Source organism: Pollicipes pollicipes, unplaced genomic scaffold, assembly GCF_011947565.3.
Source record: "Pollicipes pollicipes isolate AB1234 unplaced genomic scaffold, Ppol_2.1 Scaffold_4295;HRSCAF=5057_pilon_pilon_pilon, whole genome shotgun sequence".
Classification (NCBI taxonomy): domain Eukaryota; kingdom Metazoa; phylum Arthropoda; class Thecostraca; order Pollicipedomorpha; family Pollicipedidae; genus Pollicipes; species Pollicipes pollicipes.
The window spans coordinates 33,818,606-33,838,200 of record NW_023596461.1 but is presented as its reverse complement, the minus strand read 5'-3'; the positions used below and the strand labels follow the sequence as shown (position 1 = coordinate 33,838,200).

Below are 19,595 nucleotides of genomic sequence, written 5' to 3'. Positions count from 1 at the left end.
CTCCGCAGCTCCACCACAGCTCTCCAGCACAGCTCCACCACCTCAGACACTCACTTCTTCTTGGGCGGCTTGGCCTTCCTACTCGACTCCATCTTGCCCAGCGTTCGGTCCAGCTTCAGGTGGAGCAGCGCCTTGCGCCGCTCCTCGGCCGCCGGGTTCGCCGCGCGGCTGTACGCGCCGCTGACGAACTTGGCGCGCGCATCGCGGCGCGCTGCCGCGCCACAACCGTGCGCCTCAGCCATCCAGTGCGTGAGACAGAAGACGCTCGCGCAGAACTCGCACGTCTGCCGCATGAAGATACCCGACGAGCACCTGGGCTCGGCGTTGCAGCGCTTGTTCATATCGGCGAAAGACGAGACGAGGCTGTCGAAGTCCTCGTCTGCAGCAGCCGCTGCTGCCGCCGCCGTCGGGCGCGGTTTGCTCTTCTTGCCCTTGCCCGCTCGGGCGGGGGCGCGAGCGGGGGCAGGGGCAGGAGCGGGAGCGGGGGCGGGGGCGGAGGCGGAGGCGGAGGCGGAGGCGGAGGCGGAGGCGGAGGCGGAGGCGGGAGCGGGAACGGGAACGGGAGTGGGGAAGGGAGCGGATGCGGAGGCAGGCGCCTTGCCCGACAGCTGGCGGCCGCAGCGAAGCGCGTGCAACTCAGCGTTTCCCGCCGGCACGGTCTTCCGGCAGTGTCCGCACTGCACCGCGCCAGCGGGCATGGGCCCGGTAACGGCGGCGTCCCCGCTGGCGGACGGCCCACTGCCGGCAGGCTTGCCGACAGCCGGCTGGCTAACCGAGGTGCTACCGGCGGTGAGTTTGCCGTTGGCAGGTTTCCTGCCCGACTGTTGGCTGTCGGTGTCCTTTCCAGCAGGTTTACTACGAGTGGACTTGGCATCGACGGATTTCTTGTTTTCCGCGATGGTGGACGACGAAGCTGTAATAGCTGCTTCCCCAGACGAGCCAGATCCGCCGGGAACGGATGCATCCTCCGCCGAGTCGCTCAGCCTCGCGGCATCGACTGACGGCGAGTCGGCAGACAGACCACTCTTCTGCACGACAACACAGCGAGCGCGTCCCTCCCCGCAGCTGGCGTGCGCCAGACCCAGCTCCTCAGCCACCTCGTGCACTTGCATGCGCTGGAACGAGTTCAGCGTCGCGGGGAACTCCAGCCGATCATCGCCCGTCGCCGTGAACTCCTGCAGCTGCTCCCGTACCTGTTCGGCGAAGGTATCCTCCTCGGCCGGCGCCTCCGCCTGCGCCGCAGAGTCGGGAGTCGCCTGGTGCGTCGCTCCGGCGCCGGCGCGCGGTAGCGCTGGCTCCGGCCGCGGCCGCCGCTGGCTGGCCGGCTTGGCTTTGGCCGGTCGGGTCGCTTCGCGCGGCCGCGCCGCCGCCTCGCGGCGCGGCGCGACCGGCGTGACCGTGGCCGGGCCCAGCTCGCGCTCGTAGCTGTGCGCCGAGCGAACCTCGCCGTGCTCCGACAGGTGATCCACCAGCGAGGCGAGGAAGGCGTCGGCGCGCACCGTCGCCGTGTCGCAGACGACGAACAGCTGGCGACGGGCGCGCGTCACCGCCACGTTGATGCGGCGCCGCTCGGCCAGGAAGCCGACCTCGCCGCGTCGGTTGGAGCGCACCAGCGACAGCAGCACGGCCTCCTTTTCGCGGCCCTGGAAGCCGTCCACCGAGTTGACTTCGACGTCAAGCCCGAGCGCGCGCAGCCGGTCGCGGATAAGGCCCACCTGCAGGTTGTAGGGCGTGATGACGCCCAGCTGGTCGGCCGCAACGCCGGCCGCCACCAGGCGGCGCGCGTGCGCCGTTACGATGTCGGCCTCCCCCTCGTTGCCACGCGAGCCCGCCTCGTCTGCCTGCACCTCCTCCAGCCGGCAGCCGGCCGTGTCCACCAGCAGCAGGGCCGGAGCCGTCTCCTCCGTGTCCTCCACGCCCGGTAGCTGGGGCAGGCGGTGGTCGCGCACGGCCGGCGCCGCCTCCAATCGGCCGTCGTATAGCTGCTCCGAGGGCCAGCGCTGGATCAGCTCGTGCATGCGGTACTGGGTGCACAGCATGCGCACGGCCGCGTCGCCGTGCAGAGCCACCTGGCGCTCCATCAGTGACACGGCCAGGCCGCGGCGGGCGGCCTCCTCGCTGAGGATGGTCGGCGGCAGCTGACAGTGGTCGCCGGCCAGCAGGAGACGGCCGGCGCGTGGCGCCGCCAGCCAGCAGGCCGCCTCCAGCGCCTGCGAGCACTCGTCGATCACGACGAGGTCAAACAGCTCGCCATCCAGCAGCCGCAGCGGGCCGTCGTCGCTGGCGGCGGTCAGCGTGCTGAGCACGACGGCGGCGCGGCGCAGCACGCCCACCGTCAGCGCCTGCTCGCGCTCGCGCTGCTCGGCGCGCAGCCGGCGCAGCTGGGCGCGCAGCCGCGGCGCCTCGGCGCCGGCGGCGCGCAGCAGCCGCTGCGTCTCCTCCACCTCTCGGCGCACGTCACGCACCACGGCCGCGTCCTCACTGCCCGTGACGCGGGCGTCCAGCGAGAAGCCCTGCAATGAGTCCTGGATGCGTGCCGGGTGGCCGAGGCGCACCAGACGCGTGGCGCCGGCCGCCCACAGCCGCTCCAGCAGGTTGTCGACGGCGGTGTTGGACGGCGCGCAGGCCAGCACGCGCTGACCCAGCCGCACATGCTGCAGGATGGCCTCGACCACGGCGGTAGTTTTGCCGGTCCCGGGCGGGCCATGGATGACGGCCAGTCGCCGCTGGCGCAGCGCGAACTCCACCGCCGCACGCTGCGACCCGTCCAGCTGCTGGTTGACGAGCCGCAGCTGGCCGCTGTCGTCGGTCAGCTGCGGCGGCAGGCCCGGCGCCGGCGGCTCCAGCGCGCTCTCGGCGAACAGGACGGCGCGCAGCTGGCCAGCCGGCCCGGCCACCACCGCCTCCAGCCGCTGCAGCGCCGAGCGCAGGCGCCGGTGCGTCACGTCGCTGGCCACCTTCACCACGTTCACGAGCTGGTCGTCCGAGTCGAGCTCGGCGTCCTCGACGAAGACCAGCGTCAGCTCGGCGGCGGTGACGCGCGAGACGACAGCCGTGCGCACGCCCTCGCCCGGCGGCCGGCCCGTCTCAGTCACGGCCACCACGTCGCCGGAGCCGAGCGTGTGACTGGGCAGCGGCGCTGGCTGCCGGCCGGCCGGCCGCAGCGCCAGCAGGCAGCGGCCGTACAGCGCCGTGCGCCGCTCGGTCACCGCCAGCCGCGACAGGCACACGCCCCGCTCACACAGCTGGCGCACTGAGAGTGTGCTCAGCAGCGCCTGGGTCTGCTCCAGCTCCGACTGTCGCTCCAGCTCCAGCAGGTGCAGGTGCAGCTCCACCAGTGCTGCACAGCTCAGTGGCTCCATGGTGGCACACTGGAAATGGCCAGACATCAGTGGCTGGTGTACTTCAGCCACCAGCATGATATAGGCAGTGTGGCTGTATGGTGTTGTGCCAGTGAAAAATGTCTTGAGACATATTTGCCAGAGGCAGCAGCCTGATGACCATTCATGACTTATTATAGGTACATTATTGGCATGTGGTGAAGCTGTGCTATCCTTTTATAGCTGCACATCACTCAGCTGATCTGCAAAGAAGAAATGGTCCACTACATAGTCTGAATCTGATCTCCCAAGGTCCTCATTATGCACCCCACAGACCGAGCTGCAGAGGACAGCTGTCCCCATTATCAGCCCACATATTTCAATCTTGCAATTACTACAAGGGTCAGGATTTGAGTGTGGGATATGGGGATATGGGGATATGGGAGTGTGGGATAAAAGGATATGGGTTTGATCCCACCATAACACCAACTTTTCCAAGCATATCAGATACCACACATCATCTAGCTCATGCATGATCACACATAGCTCAGGCTGCCCTTCAGAGCTGAGGTTTCCTGTGCTGTGATCATGTAAAAAACTGAAGAGCATGCCATCTGATACCCAACAGTTAGCTTCATAAATGGATGGGTCTCATGGGTCTCAGGGTCCAAGTACTAAAAAGTATTGCAACCCAGGTCTCACAAGGCAGCATTCTAAGATGCATTTAATTTGGCATTAAATATATAAATCAACCCCTGCAGCCATACTTGGCTGGCCATTAATCAGTTGCCATTTGATCCTGAACTGTGTTCTATTTGCAAAAATTATTTTCTCTGCTTGAGAACCCCACAGACAGGATGGACCTCTGCCCTGCCTGAAGCTGACTGACTGATCCTGAGCACTGTGAGGGATGAATTTGTTATACATATTACCCACCTAAGTGGCTGGACAAATACATCAGCTGTGCCACATGCCTATGTGACATCTGTGCACTGAACCTTGTTTTCACACTTATAAATCAGGTCAGGCCATGCTTTATTAAGCTTTCACTGTAATTTTAAGTGAGAAAAATGCTTCCAGACTATATTTTCCCATGCCTACCTTCACCATACCGTAGTTAATCAGAGTATTTTTACCTGAGTCTACCTTTGCAATACCACAGTTCCTTCAAACATTGGCTATGTGCTGACATTGGCAGTGATGAATGCTGCTACTATGCTGGATGTTTAGCATGCGTATTTTTTAAAATCTGGTCAGATGCCCCACATTTTGAAAATGCACTCGGTTGCCATAAATTTATCCCAAGCCTCTCTGCGCCAAACTGTTATGGCTACTTCTACACAGGCTTGGGGGCTGAAGTACTGCTGCTATCCCTTGAGCGATGAATGAGTCCCTCCAAGCACCCTTAAAATCATAACAGGTAAAGAATATATTTTCTTAAAGGGCAGATAACCCTGGCAGCCCAGTGCATACTGTGATCAATGGTTCCGACTACCGTAACCCAGTTCTAATCGCTAGCCATTTTACACTTGCAATACGCGAGCCTGCCATGGAATTACCGGTTCCTGCCTGCCCCACGCGCCCTCTTCTCTCAACACGTGCATCTATTTTTAGGAGAAACGACCACCGTGGGCAAGGTCCTATAACACCGTGAGCATTTTAGGCGCAGCAGGCAACGAACACAATCAGCTAGCGTTAGCAGAATTGCTCCAATTAAAAATCGCAATTCCCGCTGTAGGCATTCTCAATTTTGCACATGCACCGCAAGGTTTTTTATTCGGGACAATGCAAGGCCTTCCCCCGACGGCCATAGTCACTTCCAAGGAGATGGGGCAATAGCTTCCGGCTTGGGGCCGGGCAACGGACTGCGTTAAGTCGGCTTATGCTGTCGGGATCCTGGGTGCCGCAGGAGACCAACAAGGTGTCTCCGTCAACAAGTATAGGGTCCGCAGAGCAAACAAAAAGAACCCGAGACCAACGTGGTGGGCCCCTGAACGATCGGCAGTGCCTCGGCAGGCTGACATATAAAGTTCCAGAGCGCAGAACCCTCCAAGCAAAGGAGAATTATCCAAGACCATAAACTAATACCTCTGTGCGATGAAGAGCGTACGGGCAGGTTAACAACACAAGCCTTGACAGGGGTAAAGAGTCCTTCGCAGATGAGACCGAAGGGAGAGATCCCTCGATCAAAGTAGAGGGTCCCTGCTCATCGCATGTCTCCGTGCCTTACCTTATAGGAGCCCTAGCAACAGCACAAGGTCCTTCAAGCAAGTGGAAAGAACCCAATATTTATTTGAAGGGCCTGAGCAGCTTAGTGTACCCTGGCATATGGGGCCACGGGAAAAGTATGTAGAGCCGTTCGGGCGAATGGGAAAAATCCGTGGAGGAAAACCTGATCGATCAACGGTGCTCAGGCGTGGAGGCAAACAGCGTCCCATCAGCGCATTGTGTCCTACGAGAAAATGCAAAGAGATCGAGGGCAACGTGGGAAGCTCCTTATCGATCAGATTGGCCCGGCAAGTGGACATATGGGGCCAGGCAACGAACAGCGTAATGCTTCTAGACAGCATAATAAGTACCCAAATTTCTCCCAAGCAACACCTACTCAATCAGCGAAGAATGAATCTCGTTTGTCGATGAGCTCTACTTTTGCTAGTAATGGTCCTTAGTCGTGTGTAGGCCCAAAGGCATCCAATTTTGTTGTGTTTTGTTGTAGGAAAACTGCGTCCGTCCGGCCGATTATGACCTCTTCGGAGCCTTAAGGTCCGCTCGGCATGATCGATGGGGCAAGGTCTCATGCCTCCCGCCGCCCCCCCCCCCCCTCTGCATTTGCCATCGGCCCGAGCAGCTGAAAAGGTGGGGCCCACCAAGAACATTGGGCCATCCGTTCAAACAAGAAATACTCACGACGCAATATGTAAGGCTCTGAGCGATCGAGTGCATCCGAGCAGGTTAAGATGTAGAGCCAGCCCACGTCAGGAGCGTAGAGCCCTCCGTTCAAATAGCAAGTATTCAAGACCCAGTGCAGAGGATCCCCGACTGATCCAGTGCGTCAGAGCAGGTTAACATATAGGGCCCCCGTCAAGAGCGCAGGGCCCCTCCATTAAAATAGGAGGTGCGCGAGACTCGATGTAGAGGACCCCGAATGATCGAGTGTGCCCGAGCAAGTTAACAAATGGGGCTCCCAACACGAGCGTAGGACCCTCTATCCGAATAGGAAGTACCAACGACGCCACGTAAACGGCCCCAGAATGATGGAACGTGCCCGAGCAGCTTACCAGGAGGGGCCCGTCAAAGCGAAGAGCCTTCCATTGAAATAAGAAGTACCCATGATCCAGTGCGGACGGCCCCCGAAAGATGGAGTTTACCCGAGTAGATCATCGGATGGCCCAAATAGGAGCGTAGGACCTTAAATTCGGACACCAATACCCAATATATAGGGCCCCAGAACAGTCCAGTGTGGCCGAAGGGGCGAACAGATGGGGTCTCCGACAAGTACGTAGGGCCGTCCATTCAGACAGGAAGCACCCAAGACACAATACGGAGGGCCCCCGATCCAATCGAATCGAATGTGCCCGAGCAGGTTATCAGAAACCCCCCCCCCCCCCACACACACACAAGACCGTTGGGCCCCACATTCAGAAAAAGCAGCCAAGACCCAGCGTGGAAGGCCCCCAAACGACTGAATGTTCCCAAGCGGGTCATTGGATAGGCCCCCGACACGAGTGTAGGGCCTTAAGCGAGTGACAGGGAATTGGAAACGCCCTAGACCAACGTAGAGGGCCCATGAGTATATAGCAAGTGTCTCGGTAGATTAACCGAGACCCACGTAAAGGGCCTCTGAGCATCCGAGAATACCCCGGCAGGCTAGGATATGGAACCCCAGCTATAGCTCACAGAGCTTTTCTGGCGAATGGAAGGAATCCGTGGAAGGGACCGTGATTGACAAGAGTGCCCCGGCACGCTAACAGGAAGAGCCCCAACAGCAGCGCAGGGCCCTCCGAGCAAATGCAAAGAAATCAAGGGCAACGAGGAATGCTCCTTAAAGTTCGAAATTAATCCTGCAAGTGGGCATATAGGTCCCCGGAAAACAGCATGATCCCCTCGACAGTTTAAAGAAGCTTAAAATGTCCAGTTCACAACTTTTCCAAACACTGAATAATTTTTGAATTCTCATAGGGCCTTCACTTTCGCTTACAACTGTTCTTGGTCGCCTGAAAGTTCTGGGATACTCAGTTTTGTTGCGCTTTGTGTTACAAAAAACTACACCTGTTCGGCCGGCTATGGCCCCCTCGGAGCCAATGTGCCCCTTCGGGACCCAAGGGGAAATGACCCCGTGGCCCCCCCTCTAGATCCGCCCCTGCCCCTGAGTCGCTAAGGGCTCATATGTCGGTCAGCCACCACCAATAACGCGCAGCCGGGTCCGTGTTGGCATGGGCCTGAGCTGTCCACCGGCAATGACTATCAAAGGCTCAGTTCAAAGGCATAGGGACCCGAAGGACTGGCTGTAGGTCATATAAAGAATCGCGGCCCGTAGAGCCGTAGAGTCGTGACCTGAAATATCAACCAGAGGCATCCTTGCACCGTTTCAGGACCCCCTGAGACAATGCGGGTGTCTCAGTCGTCCGGGGACCACGAACATTAAGCAGTTGGCTCCCTGTCAGTCTGAACTCTGGGGATTCATCTTCCAAGCAGAAGCAAGGCCGGGGGCACGATTTCCATTGGTCTGAGTCCCTGAAACAATGTTTGGGCCACTGTGTCGGTCAGGGGCCCAACGCCCCACAGTGTCTAACAGCGAGTCATGTGTCGGCTAGTGGCCACGAGTCGGTTATGGGTTTTGTTTGAGAAGGTTCGAAGAGGGGCCGAATGGCCCTGGGAACCAAAGATCAAAGGCCCGATTGGAAGGCTTATTGTCCTCTTGATTCGAGGTCATGGGCCCGAAGGGCTGACCGTAGGTTACATTAAGAATGCCCTCCCGCCCGTAAGGCCATGACCTGAAATGTCGGCCAGAGGGCCTCTTGCATTGACTGAGAGCCCTGGAACAGTGTAGGCCTCTATTTTGGCTAGAGACCACCAACACCAAACGGCCGGCTACGTGTCGGTCCAAGCCCTGGGGGCTCATTTCCCAAACATGAGCAAGGCCGAGCCCGCGATTTGCAGGAGTCGGAATCACTGAAACCATGAGGGTGTCGGCCAGAGGCCTGCAGTGCTTGAAAGGGGATTATGTGTCGGCAAGTGGCCCGACTCGCCACGAGCCTTGTCTGCGGGGGTCCGAAAAGGGATCCGGAGGGCTCTTTGGGACCAAAGGTCAAGAGCCCGATTGAACTCGGAGTCCGGCCCCCATTCGCCGTGCCGGGACCTGAGGTCAGTCAGAGGGCTTTGATTAGTGCCCTTTTCCCAGACGAACATGGCTTGGCCATTTCAGTATCGATTGTTGACCCATTTCGATTTGCAATCTACATTCACGAGATCTCTAATATCTTTGTAGAACCCGGATAAAAATGCTGACAAAGTTTTAGAGTTATATACAAAGTTATATAAAACAATGACAATGACAATTATGATGACATATATATATATATATATATATATATATATATATATATATATATATATATATATATATATATATACATATACTGGCCGACTGTTCGCTGTTCGTGATCTCTGACCGTAATAGAGGAACACTCTATCTCGGGAGGTCCCTACCGGTGCAACAGATCATCTTACCAGTATTTCAGATCACGGCCCTGATGATGGGTGGGGGTCTTCAAAATGTGACTTACAGCCAACCCTTCAAATCCTCTAGTCATCCCTTCGGGCCACTGATCTTTGGTCTCGGGAGACCCTTCGGCCCCTTTTCGGGCCCGTCAAACACCACCCCGACCCGGGTTTACTTGCCGCCACAGGACCCCTGTTCGATACTTTGGCCACTAACCGGCACAGGAGCCCAAATCGTGTCAGGGACCCGAACATTGAAAGTCGCGGGTCCCGGTCTCGTTTTTGCTGAAGAAGTAGGTCTCAAAGACTCAGATGGACATAGAGTCGACTGTTCGGTGTTCGTGGTCTCTTGCCGACTTGGACAACCGCATTGTCTCAGGGGTTCCTATAACAGTGCAAGAGGACCTCTGACTGATATTTCAGGTCACGACTATGCGGACCGCGATTCTTGTTGTGACCTACAGCCAGTTTTTCGGGCCCTGATGGCATCCAACCAGGCTATTTATTGTCGGTTCCGGTGGGCCGTTCGGGCCCGTGTTCGGGCCTCATCGAGCACTTCCACTGGTCAGCTCCGGGCCCTTGCAAGCACAGGGTCCTCCGTCAGGCGCTGTGGGCCCCAGACAGGTACAAGCCCCCAGACCAGTGGATATTACTGACCCCGGCTTTATAGCTCATTGGGAAGTGGGCCCTCAGGCCAATACCTAGAGGGAGCCAACTATGTGGTGCGGTGGTACCTGGCCGACATATAGGCCCATATCGGCTCAGGGGTCCCCGCTCGGCGCAAAGGACCCTGTGATCGCTATTTGAGGGTCCGTCTTCGCAGGTCGGGGTCCCTGAATAAGACTCTGACCAGCCTTTTATGCCTTTAAACCTTTCAATCCGACCCTAGATCGTCGGACCCGGTGAGCCCTCCAGGCTCCTCGGGCCTCCTCGAACACTGCTTCTGGCCGACTCGGGACTCCTTGACTGCAGAGGGCCCGTGCTAGGCGCTGTGGGGCCCTGGGCAATGTAATCGCTGCCCCCCGGCTTTGTCCCTGCTTGGGAAATGGGCTCTCATGACCATGTCGCCAGGGAACCAACTGTGCATTACTGGTGGTGTCTGACCGAAATATAGGCCCTTATAGACTCATTGGGCCCCTTATCAGTGCACAGGGTCCTCTAGCTTGCATTTGAGTGACCGGCCCTGCGGGCTGGGGCCCTTTAATGAGACTTCCGGCTGGCCTTTCGGGCCCTCAATCGTAGGTTCCGAGGGACCCGAACGGCCGCTCGGAACCCAAAGGAGGGAGGGGGTGGGGGGTGGGGCACGTACCCCTATGCCCCCCTACCTGCGCTTCTACCTCCCACAGTTCATAGTGGACCTTCTTTAGACCATAATAGGCTCTGTACAATCCAATAGACACATTCTTTTTGCCAAAATTGATCCTAAACAGGCCAGAATGAGCCCTTGGCAGGTCATAATGGACCTTTACAGGCTTATGTAATCCTTTTGTAGCTCAGAATCAGCCCCTAACATACCAAAATGAGTTCTTCACGGGCCCTCCAAGTTGAGGGGGGGGGGGGGCAGAGAAGGGGGGGAGGGGCGCCGCTCCCAGCTTTCATGCTCGGGGAGGGGACAGTTGCTCTCACAGCCTCCGGTTCCCGGGTCTTTACCTAAAGCCTCTGTTTTTTTTCTAAGCTACACGCTCGCGAAGGTGTGCAGACTTTCGTGCAGAGTATTTCAAGGCCATTCAGGCATGTATAACGCCATAGCAACATCGTTCAAATCCTGCCACCCTACAGGGCAGGCGGTGTTTAAGGCCAGGAAGAATGTTACCGTCCAGTCATTCAGATCTGGCGTCATTCAGATCGAGCGAGATTTTCAAATATGCTGGGAGTAAGTTAGCTCTCATACAGCGTTGAACAACCTGCGCGTGCTTCAGTGACGTAACGGTTTTGTGCTACATAAGATACAAAGTTGGAAAAGGTTTCTTCACTCGCTACTTATTAAGAAAATAAGACTCGAAATGGAGTAGCTTAAGAATAATGTCATAACCAACGATGTGAATACAAGTCAACATCTGAAACTCACGGATACATATGCAAGGACACCACGAGAAAGGGCCAAAACACGAGCACAAAACGATGCCTGGCTCAGGGAACACTTTCAGCCCGTGCTTTTATCTATCGAAGAGTTTGAAGTACGAGCAAGTGGCAATTTCGCACCACTGGTTTGACAGTATCTCAGTGACATACAAATGTTTCAAGCGCAATCAAACGATGACAAATTCAGGAACATATTTACCGGACAGAGGCATCTTGTTGTTTAAGGCAGTCTTTTCCACTTAACAGTACATGAATAGTATAAGTGAGCTTATTTCGTCATATCTGATTCTTGTCCAAGAATTGAGATATTCAAATGCGGAACATTATAAGTGCCGTAACCGAGTATGTTAATGCAAATCAACAATATAAAATTGCGGATATATATTTGCAAGAGCAATACGAAAAGGGACCAAAACACGAGCACATGACGATGTTCGGCTCCGCAAATACACCGTAATGAAACACCGTCACCTCTTGGCAAGTTGAAGTACCACAAGTAAGTCAGCCTTTCCGCCACGGTGGCAATGTTGACGCGCCACTCTGGCAGCGATTCTACGCTATAAAGATTTTTCATGGCATGACCATACGAGGACAAAGTGGGCAACATCGCTATTAGATAGTGAAATTAAGTTGTTTAGAGTAGCCTGGGACACATAAAAGTAGACCAATAGTTACAAGTGAGCTTATTTAATAATATTTGACACATGACTTGATATTTTCAAATGCGGAACATTCCCTTCAAATCATTGTAGAAGCTGATGCTGAAACTGAATTGCGGTACGATTGGTTCTTGAAAAATATAGATCCGTCAAAACTCAGCTTACCACAGCAGAGGGCCTCTCAAGCTACATAGATATACGATGGTTCAAATTAAGAGTGTTTTGATCTGTGAGCTCGTTTACAATAAAAACTTCCCGTATAGTCCCGGTGACTGAAGCCCCAATACGTGCTGTCAATACGTTTAAACCAAATATGTGCTACGAACGCAATGAATGTTGGCTATGGTGATTTCCGCCGTCATGACCAGAAAGCGGCTTTTAAGGTATTGGTAATGGTGGTGCTGGTGGTATGAACGACTGCATATACTGTACATGAACGGATTCAGGATAAATGCAACTACAAAGCCAATAAACACATGGTCAAAGGGCCGGGTGCAAGTTGATGCAAAGAGGCATGGCTATGCCTTCTTGAGTCAAATGGCTCCAATGCCACCAGCTTCGTTCCCCTTGTCCGCCCGGTCCTGTCTATACTGAATTGAGCTACAACGGCTTCTAGTGGTGCTTAGTGGCGATGTGGCACAAGCCGCCAACAGTGCAGTCCGGAGGCAGGAGTTCAGCTTCGGAGGGGCTCAGCAGACCGGACAGCTGCTGCCCATTACTGCAATAGCGACACATCCGAGTCGTTAGGCACGAGCCGTGTTCGCGTGTCAATAGCCCCCATTCGTCTGCCAAAGTGAGATCAAAACGACAAGTGAGGTGATGCCACTGTCGCTAGATACTAGCCATGTAGATGTAACTTTCAATTGTAATAGAATGAGTTTCGTTCGTCTCATCAAAATCCACCGCGTCTGTGTTGTACGATCGACTTGCAAATGGTGGACAGCATATATGTTCTTGGGGTCCTCGGATTGCCGATTAGTTGCGGCACGTTCTCTCCAGAAATTTCCAATTACTAGCAAAGGCTTACTTGCCGAAGTTGTGAACGATACAGCAGCCTTGAATTACAGGTTGGGAGGTAACACCTGAGTTTCACACAAACCACTCGTTGTTTTCTTTGCTTTCTGTTTAGTGGTCGGATGCCACGTAGACCGTAAGCCTTGCCCCGTCTTTTGTCGGCTAGACTGCAGTCCCCGCCCTGTTCTCCGGGGACGGAGGGGATGGGGAGGGGAGGGGGAAGCGCACCGTGCGCTGCAGCGCTCCTCTGCTCGTGACCCGAATCCACGCCGGGAACAAAAACGCCACTGGGTCACGGGAGACAACGAACGCGGGAGACAGACGGACAGCTGGGGCGTTGGTAGGACAACCAACACGTCCATCACAGCTCCTGCTGGGACCGGTGCAGACACCGCAGCAGGTGAAGCGACGTTTCAAGTCAACACCAGTACACTGCATGGGTCCAGACAAGGCAAACAACAGGGCTGCGGTGGCGAGCGGTGCTGACACGCGCGCGCGGATGGGCGCTCGTCGGATTGGTTTTGTGCGCCGGCCTCAGACGGGTCAGGGCGGGGGGAGCTGTGAACCGGTCCCCGAAGAAGGTGTCAGCGTGTTTAGTGAGCCATCGCGCCCTACAGACCAAGGATTCGCACGTTTGGCCGTCTTACATGCAGTGCCGCGTGGCGTCTCGCTGTCGGCGTTCAACATACAGGCGTCGGATAATTCGGGCTGACCCTGATGAAATTCGGCTCATCGCCATGCAATTCCAGTTGGTAGATAGTGACTTCGTCGCTACGCCGAGACCCGTGACATCGCGTTCAAAGGCGTGACCGCCGAGACATCTGGCTTGACACGTCATACGCGCTGCCACGGATCAATTCCCTTCCACCAAAACGTAACGTGAGCACCCGGTGGAGGCGGTCCCATTCCGGGAAGCCCAGCGGACGCAGCAGGAGGGACGACTGCACTTGCCACTGCCCGTGACTATGGCTGGTGTGTACGGAACTGGCTGAGTCAGATGATTGCAAATCATTTGTGCAGCAGCCCGTTCGCGGAAGCCGTCAGCAGTACGCCAGTGATTGCGATGCTGTCTGCAGTCGCAGCTAGTGGAACTCTTCGCAGCAGACTTCAGGCTCGAGCGGTGTAATTTTTGGGTGTGCTTTCTTGAGCTTGACGTGCATGGCAATATTGACCGAGGGTTCAGCAAAGGTGCTTGGAGAGTGCAGTCTGATGACGTTCCTCTGCCTGCTGAGTGCAGTCTGATGACGTTCCTCTGCCCGCTGAGTGCGGTCTGATGACGTTCCTCTGCCCGCTGAGTGCGGTCTGATGACGTTCCTCTGCCCGCTGAGTGCGGTCTGATGACGTTCCTCTGCCGCTGAGTGCGGTCTGATGACGTTCCTCTGCCCGCTGAGTGCAGTCTGATGACGTTCCTCTGCCCGCTGAGTGCAGTCTGATGACGTTCCTCTGCCCGCTGAGTGCAGTCTGATGACGTTCCTCCGCCCGCTCTTCCCTTGCGAAGATTTGGGCTTTACCGCCAGGCTCCGAGGATGTCAGTGTCAGGAGATTTAAGTGTAAATCGAGTTTCATCCGATTGGACTGCTCATTTTTGATTCTTATCCCAGCGTTATCGCATTCTTTTTGTGATGTAAGTTTCAGTGAGATACCCTCAACCCAAACATGTAGTTCATAAATGTGCGGTATTATGGAGAAAATCTTGACAGTCTTGCTATTGCGTAATATACTTTATTTCCCCATATCTCATACCTTCTATCTCATACCTTCATATCTCATGAGGTGGTATATGGAGACTGCTCATCAGCGTCATGCAGGTACGCTCCTCCTTAGCTTTGTTGGGAAGTTACAACCAGAGTGCAGCTTTCGTTATCTGGGACTGAAAGGTAATTTTACGGGACCATTGTCAATCACGCCACTCTGGTGCACTCTTTGATTTGCAGGTGCTGAAAGAAATGAGAAACCGAAGAAATCTTTCGGTAGCGTTTGAAGATGGTGTTTATGTGCACTCGTCCCCAAATAATTGATGTGCCTGGCTTAGCTAATTTTGAGGACCGATTTCAGATCTTGGGAGAAGGTAGAGACATTAGATCAGGTGTGTACCGCAAACAAATGTAGGGTCTTTTAAACATTGAGCAGGTTTTAGGACAAAAGCTCGTAAGGAAAAACTGCGCATGCCTGAAATTACATCCGACATTGTTTGTGAGCAAATATACGTGGGATTTGAAGTTCGTATGAGAAAAGTACGCACGCGAAGTTCGTAAGCAAAAGTTGGTTTGCAGATATTCGTATGATAAAACATATGCAAGTAACGTGTTCCCAATTACAAAAATCGTGAGTACGAAGGACCATTTATGAAAAAGTTTATATGCATCCGACCCTGTTATCCTATCTGTCTTTTGGTTTATCCCAAATCCTCGCAAACCCCTGCTTGTCCAGAATAGGCCACATGCGTCAGCCACGAATAAACCGAGAGGCCCCTTGGAGGGGGACACCGATCGGGCGTCCAGCGTATACCCCGCGGAGGGGTTCCTGCGCGGACTAAGGCCGGGCAGTTGGATCCTTAGGTGCATGAAGTACTGCCCCACCGTTACCTATTCTCCTTCATCACATAGCCCTGAAATGATCATTTCTGGTCGAAAAGGCTCTGGTAAACCAAAGCTCGTTTGTATAAAGCACACAATCGTTCGTACGCAATTCTACACACGCAGATGTTCGTAACGGATGCCTTTCGTTTGGCAAAAGTACATGTGGAGAAGTTCGTGAGCATTGATGGAATACAGATAGCTTGATATGGGTAATATTCCTATTAGACGAGGAGTGTCCCACGACGGAACTACCACCCAGAAACCAACTCACGTAAGTCAACTCTCAGATTTCGCTGCAGTTTGATTTTCCCGCCAAGGCCGTAGAACATTGACTTAGAATTTGGCTGCGCAATTTCTAGCTCTAGGGCGTACACTTAGACGGTTAATAGAGTCTCGTGCGATGCTAGCTGGGTGCAAACACGATTTTTATCAAATTAGGTGCACCAAGTGGGTACAGCTGGTGCATCTTTGCCTTTGGACTCTGGGTTGACTTCTTTATGGCATTTTTACGCAAGTGTCATTAGACAGGGACCTAATATGGTGCCAAATATGAAGTGCTCGAAAAGTCGGTAAGCGGGAGCCGGACCACGTTTTGTTGTCAGGTTTATAGCACAGCAAAATTTCTCACTCCATAGGCGTTTTTGTTTCAGTGTCATGCACTTCTTCGTCATTCCACGTCTTCGATACTGGTCCCATAGGAACAAATACACAAACGTAAAATGAGCAATTGGTGCATGGTGCCAAAACAAAGTGTTTTTAGGGTAAAGTCTATCGGCTATTGGGATAAGCCTGAGGGAAAACAATGATTTTCGCCATCCGTTTATCCCGTTCGCGGTGCATTTGAGAACTAGGTGCCTGTGAAATGCGGGAAAACCAGCTAAGTTATCAGTCAAATAAACGCCAATAAAGGGTGAAAAATTGAAGCGTGCGAGTGATCGTGCACCAGGCGCCCACTCTCGCGTCCGCCCGCGCGCGTGCTCCGAGACAGCTGACTCTCGTCAACTTTGGGCCGTCAGCTGGCGTCAGTAGCGCACTCAGAATGCGTTGACGGAGGTGTCAGGACGATGGGGATAAGGGGAGAACACATAAAAAACAGCAGAATCTGGGGTGGGCATGCCGTTTTATTCGTTTGTTGACCTCCAGTCCATTCTATCTCGGGCCATTTCGTACCACTACCATTAATTAGGGTTTATTTGCTGGCCCGCCGAAGGGCGTTTAGTTTCATGTCATGACGAGATAATCTGGTCGCACACTTGACCTACGCCATTGTCGCTGTCCTGCGCCATCTCCTACCTCCATCCCCGGTCGAGTGGTGCCCCCATAATGACAGTAGGTCCGAGGTTCGGCAGTAGGGATGGGGAGCTACTTTCGATCTTTCATTACATATCTGCATACAAACTTAAGGGTGCGCATTGTTTTGTAAAACGACCGCGATTAGTGACAAAAATTTTGCAAACGAACCTCGCGTACCTAAGGCGAACATGCTTTTGTCATACGAACTTTATCATTGACGAACATAAGCAAACAATTACGTCCCACCTTTTTTCATTCAAGCTTTTTCGCGCACGAGAATTTTCACTACGAAGTTTCCCAATGAACGTTTTACCATACGAACTTTGCCATATACTACCTTTTTACCTGACAATTGTTTGATATTATGAACTTTCTACCCCATCTGACGAACTTAAGCTTAACTCGTTTTACCAACTATTGCCACGCAGACTTTTATACGTTTTTTGTATGTAACACCATTGAGCAAGCTCATCACTGCCTGACCCTGTAGGCGCTCCAGTCGTCAAGCGGAAAGTTATCGGAGTCACATTTCCGGAAACATGGCTTCAAGACAGCGTACTTTCGACTAAGCGTTTGCAGATTGGACAATGAAAAGTAAATAAGCGATGATCTAGCTTATTTTGGCCAGCATGCGTACAAATTAGCAATGCACTTTCCAATACTCGCATTGCAATTATCGCAAAGACGAACTACTCCCGATGACTCAGGAGTTTTATGTGGTAAATAGTTGACGTTAGAGACAAAAACCGTCGTTCGAGACGTTCCAACAAGGTCCAAGCAAATAAGCGGCTTTCAAAACTGACGAATTAACGCTATCAAGCAAACATTACTCAAAGTAATAAATACTGGTTGTTTCGAGGCAGTGTTCATGGTTACCAACGGCCGTATCCACTGCTTCCCATCGTCGAACCTTCCACAGTGTAAATTTATGTTTGCTTGATAGCATCATTTACCCAGTAGCTCCTGTGACATTAAAGGTCAGCTATTTAAAATATACGAACTCAAAATACCCAAAGGCCAATATATATATATATACATATATATATAAATATATATATATATATATATATATATATATATATATATATATGTGTGTGTGTGTGTGTGTGTGTGTGTGTGTGTGTGTGTGTGTGTGTGTGTGTGTGTGTGTGTGTGTGTGTGTGTGTGTGTGTGTGTGTGTGTGTGTGTGTGTGTGTGTGTGTGTGTGTGTGTGTGTGTGTGTGTGTGTGTGTGTGTGTGTGTGTGTGTGTGTGTGTGTGTGTGTGTGTGTGTGTGTGTGTGTGTGTGTGTGTGTGTATCTATATCTAGTACGCCGACGTTACACATAAGTGGAGCTCTGTCTGCCCCATTCATGAAACTAGGATGCTCCATCGCATTGGTGAGTGCTATCCATACGGGTTCCCAGGGGCGACAGGCTCCATTCGCCTATGTTTGGACATAATCTAAGTGATAGTCCGTCCCGGTGACTCAGTTGGTTAGAGCGCCTGCTTTCCGACCCCCCCACCCGTGGCGCGTGGTTCGAATCGATTTGGGCGCCCGCTATTTGCCGTTGACAGCTATGGCCTGCGGCCGGTGGCAGCGGTCGCGCTAAAGGTCAGTTGACATCAGAGGGCAGGACGAACCGTGCCGGCCATTGCGACACCTCAAACCCCCGCCACTAAATTCTGTCGTAACCTGGATTTGCACGAGCGGGTTGTGGGGTTCGGGGCTCACACAACAGACACTGCTTAGTGCGAGCTCTGATCGCTGAAATTCATCCATTCAAAGGATTCGGATCAAATCCTTAAAAAGGATCATCACGTATCTTACCACATCGCTTGCCCCACACTGCAATAGATGTGCATGTGGCGCATACGGCAGACGCTCGCTGCATTAATTTCCATCCGATTTTTATGTCATCACACCAATCCGTATAGAGCACAAAAGTACCCTGTTCACATTGCCAACTCCTTCGCCAGTGGCCTGCAATCGCTCGTACTGATACGGTACAGATAAGGGATGGGCGAGGCCATGTGGTCCGTTTGTCCGTCTAATGTTGGCTTTGGTCGGGCGTCCCCAGAAAAAGGCGCTCTCAGACCAATCCTGGGGCGTAGATGCAGATATGACGTCACCGATCTGCACACAGTGGCAACCTTCCCCGCTCTGTGCCACATCGCTAAAAAAAGATCATCTGGTACAGACATGTGTATTTGAGACGGTGTTTACGTTCATGAGTCCAGTGGACCCCTTCAGGCACTACGGCTGTATGCGACGTCACGACACTCGTTTGAAGTTCGCCGCGGTCTCAAGTCAAGCTGGGATACATGCTAGGAAACATACATTGCAACACTATCCGCCCGCGAGCGGTGCCTTGCCCCCGGATCCGGCAGTGGGAGTTGGCGAGTTAATTCATGATAAGAGCTACCCACGTATGTATACAGCGCATGACTGGTTGTTGGTCACATCGTCATAAGATATATACGGCGCAGAAAACGGAAGCACACCATGAGGGCCCATAACATCGCAGCTTCGTCACATCGGTTATAAGCAAGTGACGCACTCAGGCTTACGGGAGTGACTTCGTGGATAACTTTGCAGCAGACTTTGCGCGTCCTGGGTGTCGAGTGGATCTGAGGTTGGGTTCAGAGGCGAGGTCACCTGATCAACTACGATTTAGCAGCTCTTTCCTCTTGAGACACTGTTCCGTTAGCTGTTAAGTCTCTGGCGGCGTGACGCCGTTCCCAGTGACGTAGCGACGGGACAACAAGTTGGGTGATCGGTTTCTCCAAGTTTCTTTAATGCATTTTTTTTTAGGGAATACCCCTCAGGGAGAACAGCTGAAAATCAGTTTTCCGGATTTCTTCTAAGTATTTTTGAGGAAATGCCTTTCAGACAACCTTAATGGTTGCAAGTATATATAACCTGTGCCCTGGTGATCCCAACCATGT

The 19,595-nt window shown here is 53.6% G+C and overlaps 1 protein-coding gene across 1 annotated transcript; it reads right to left on the bottom strand.

Annotated features, from left to right (window-relative positions):
* Positions 1 to 50: 50 nt before the first annotated feature.
* On the bottom strand, positions 51 to 2,741 carry LOC119097463 (DNA-binding protein SMUBP-2; the record flags this gene model as incomplete). Its single annotated transcript, XM_037220494.1, has 3 exons — positions 51 to 439; positions 785 to 2,159; positions 2,415 to 2,741. Coding segments are annotated over 3 exons (2,091 nt in total), but the record flags the coding sequence as incomplete, so codon positions are not given.
* Between the last annotated feature and the right edge of the window lie 16,854 nt (positions 2,742 to 19,595).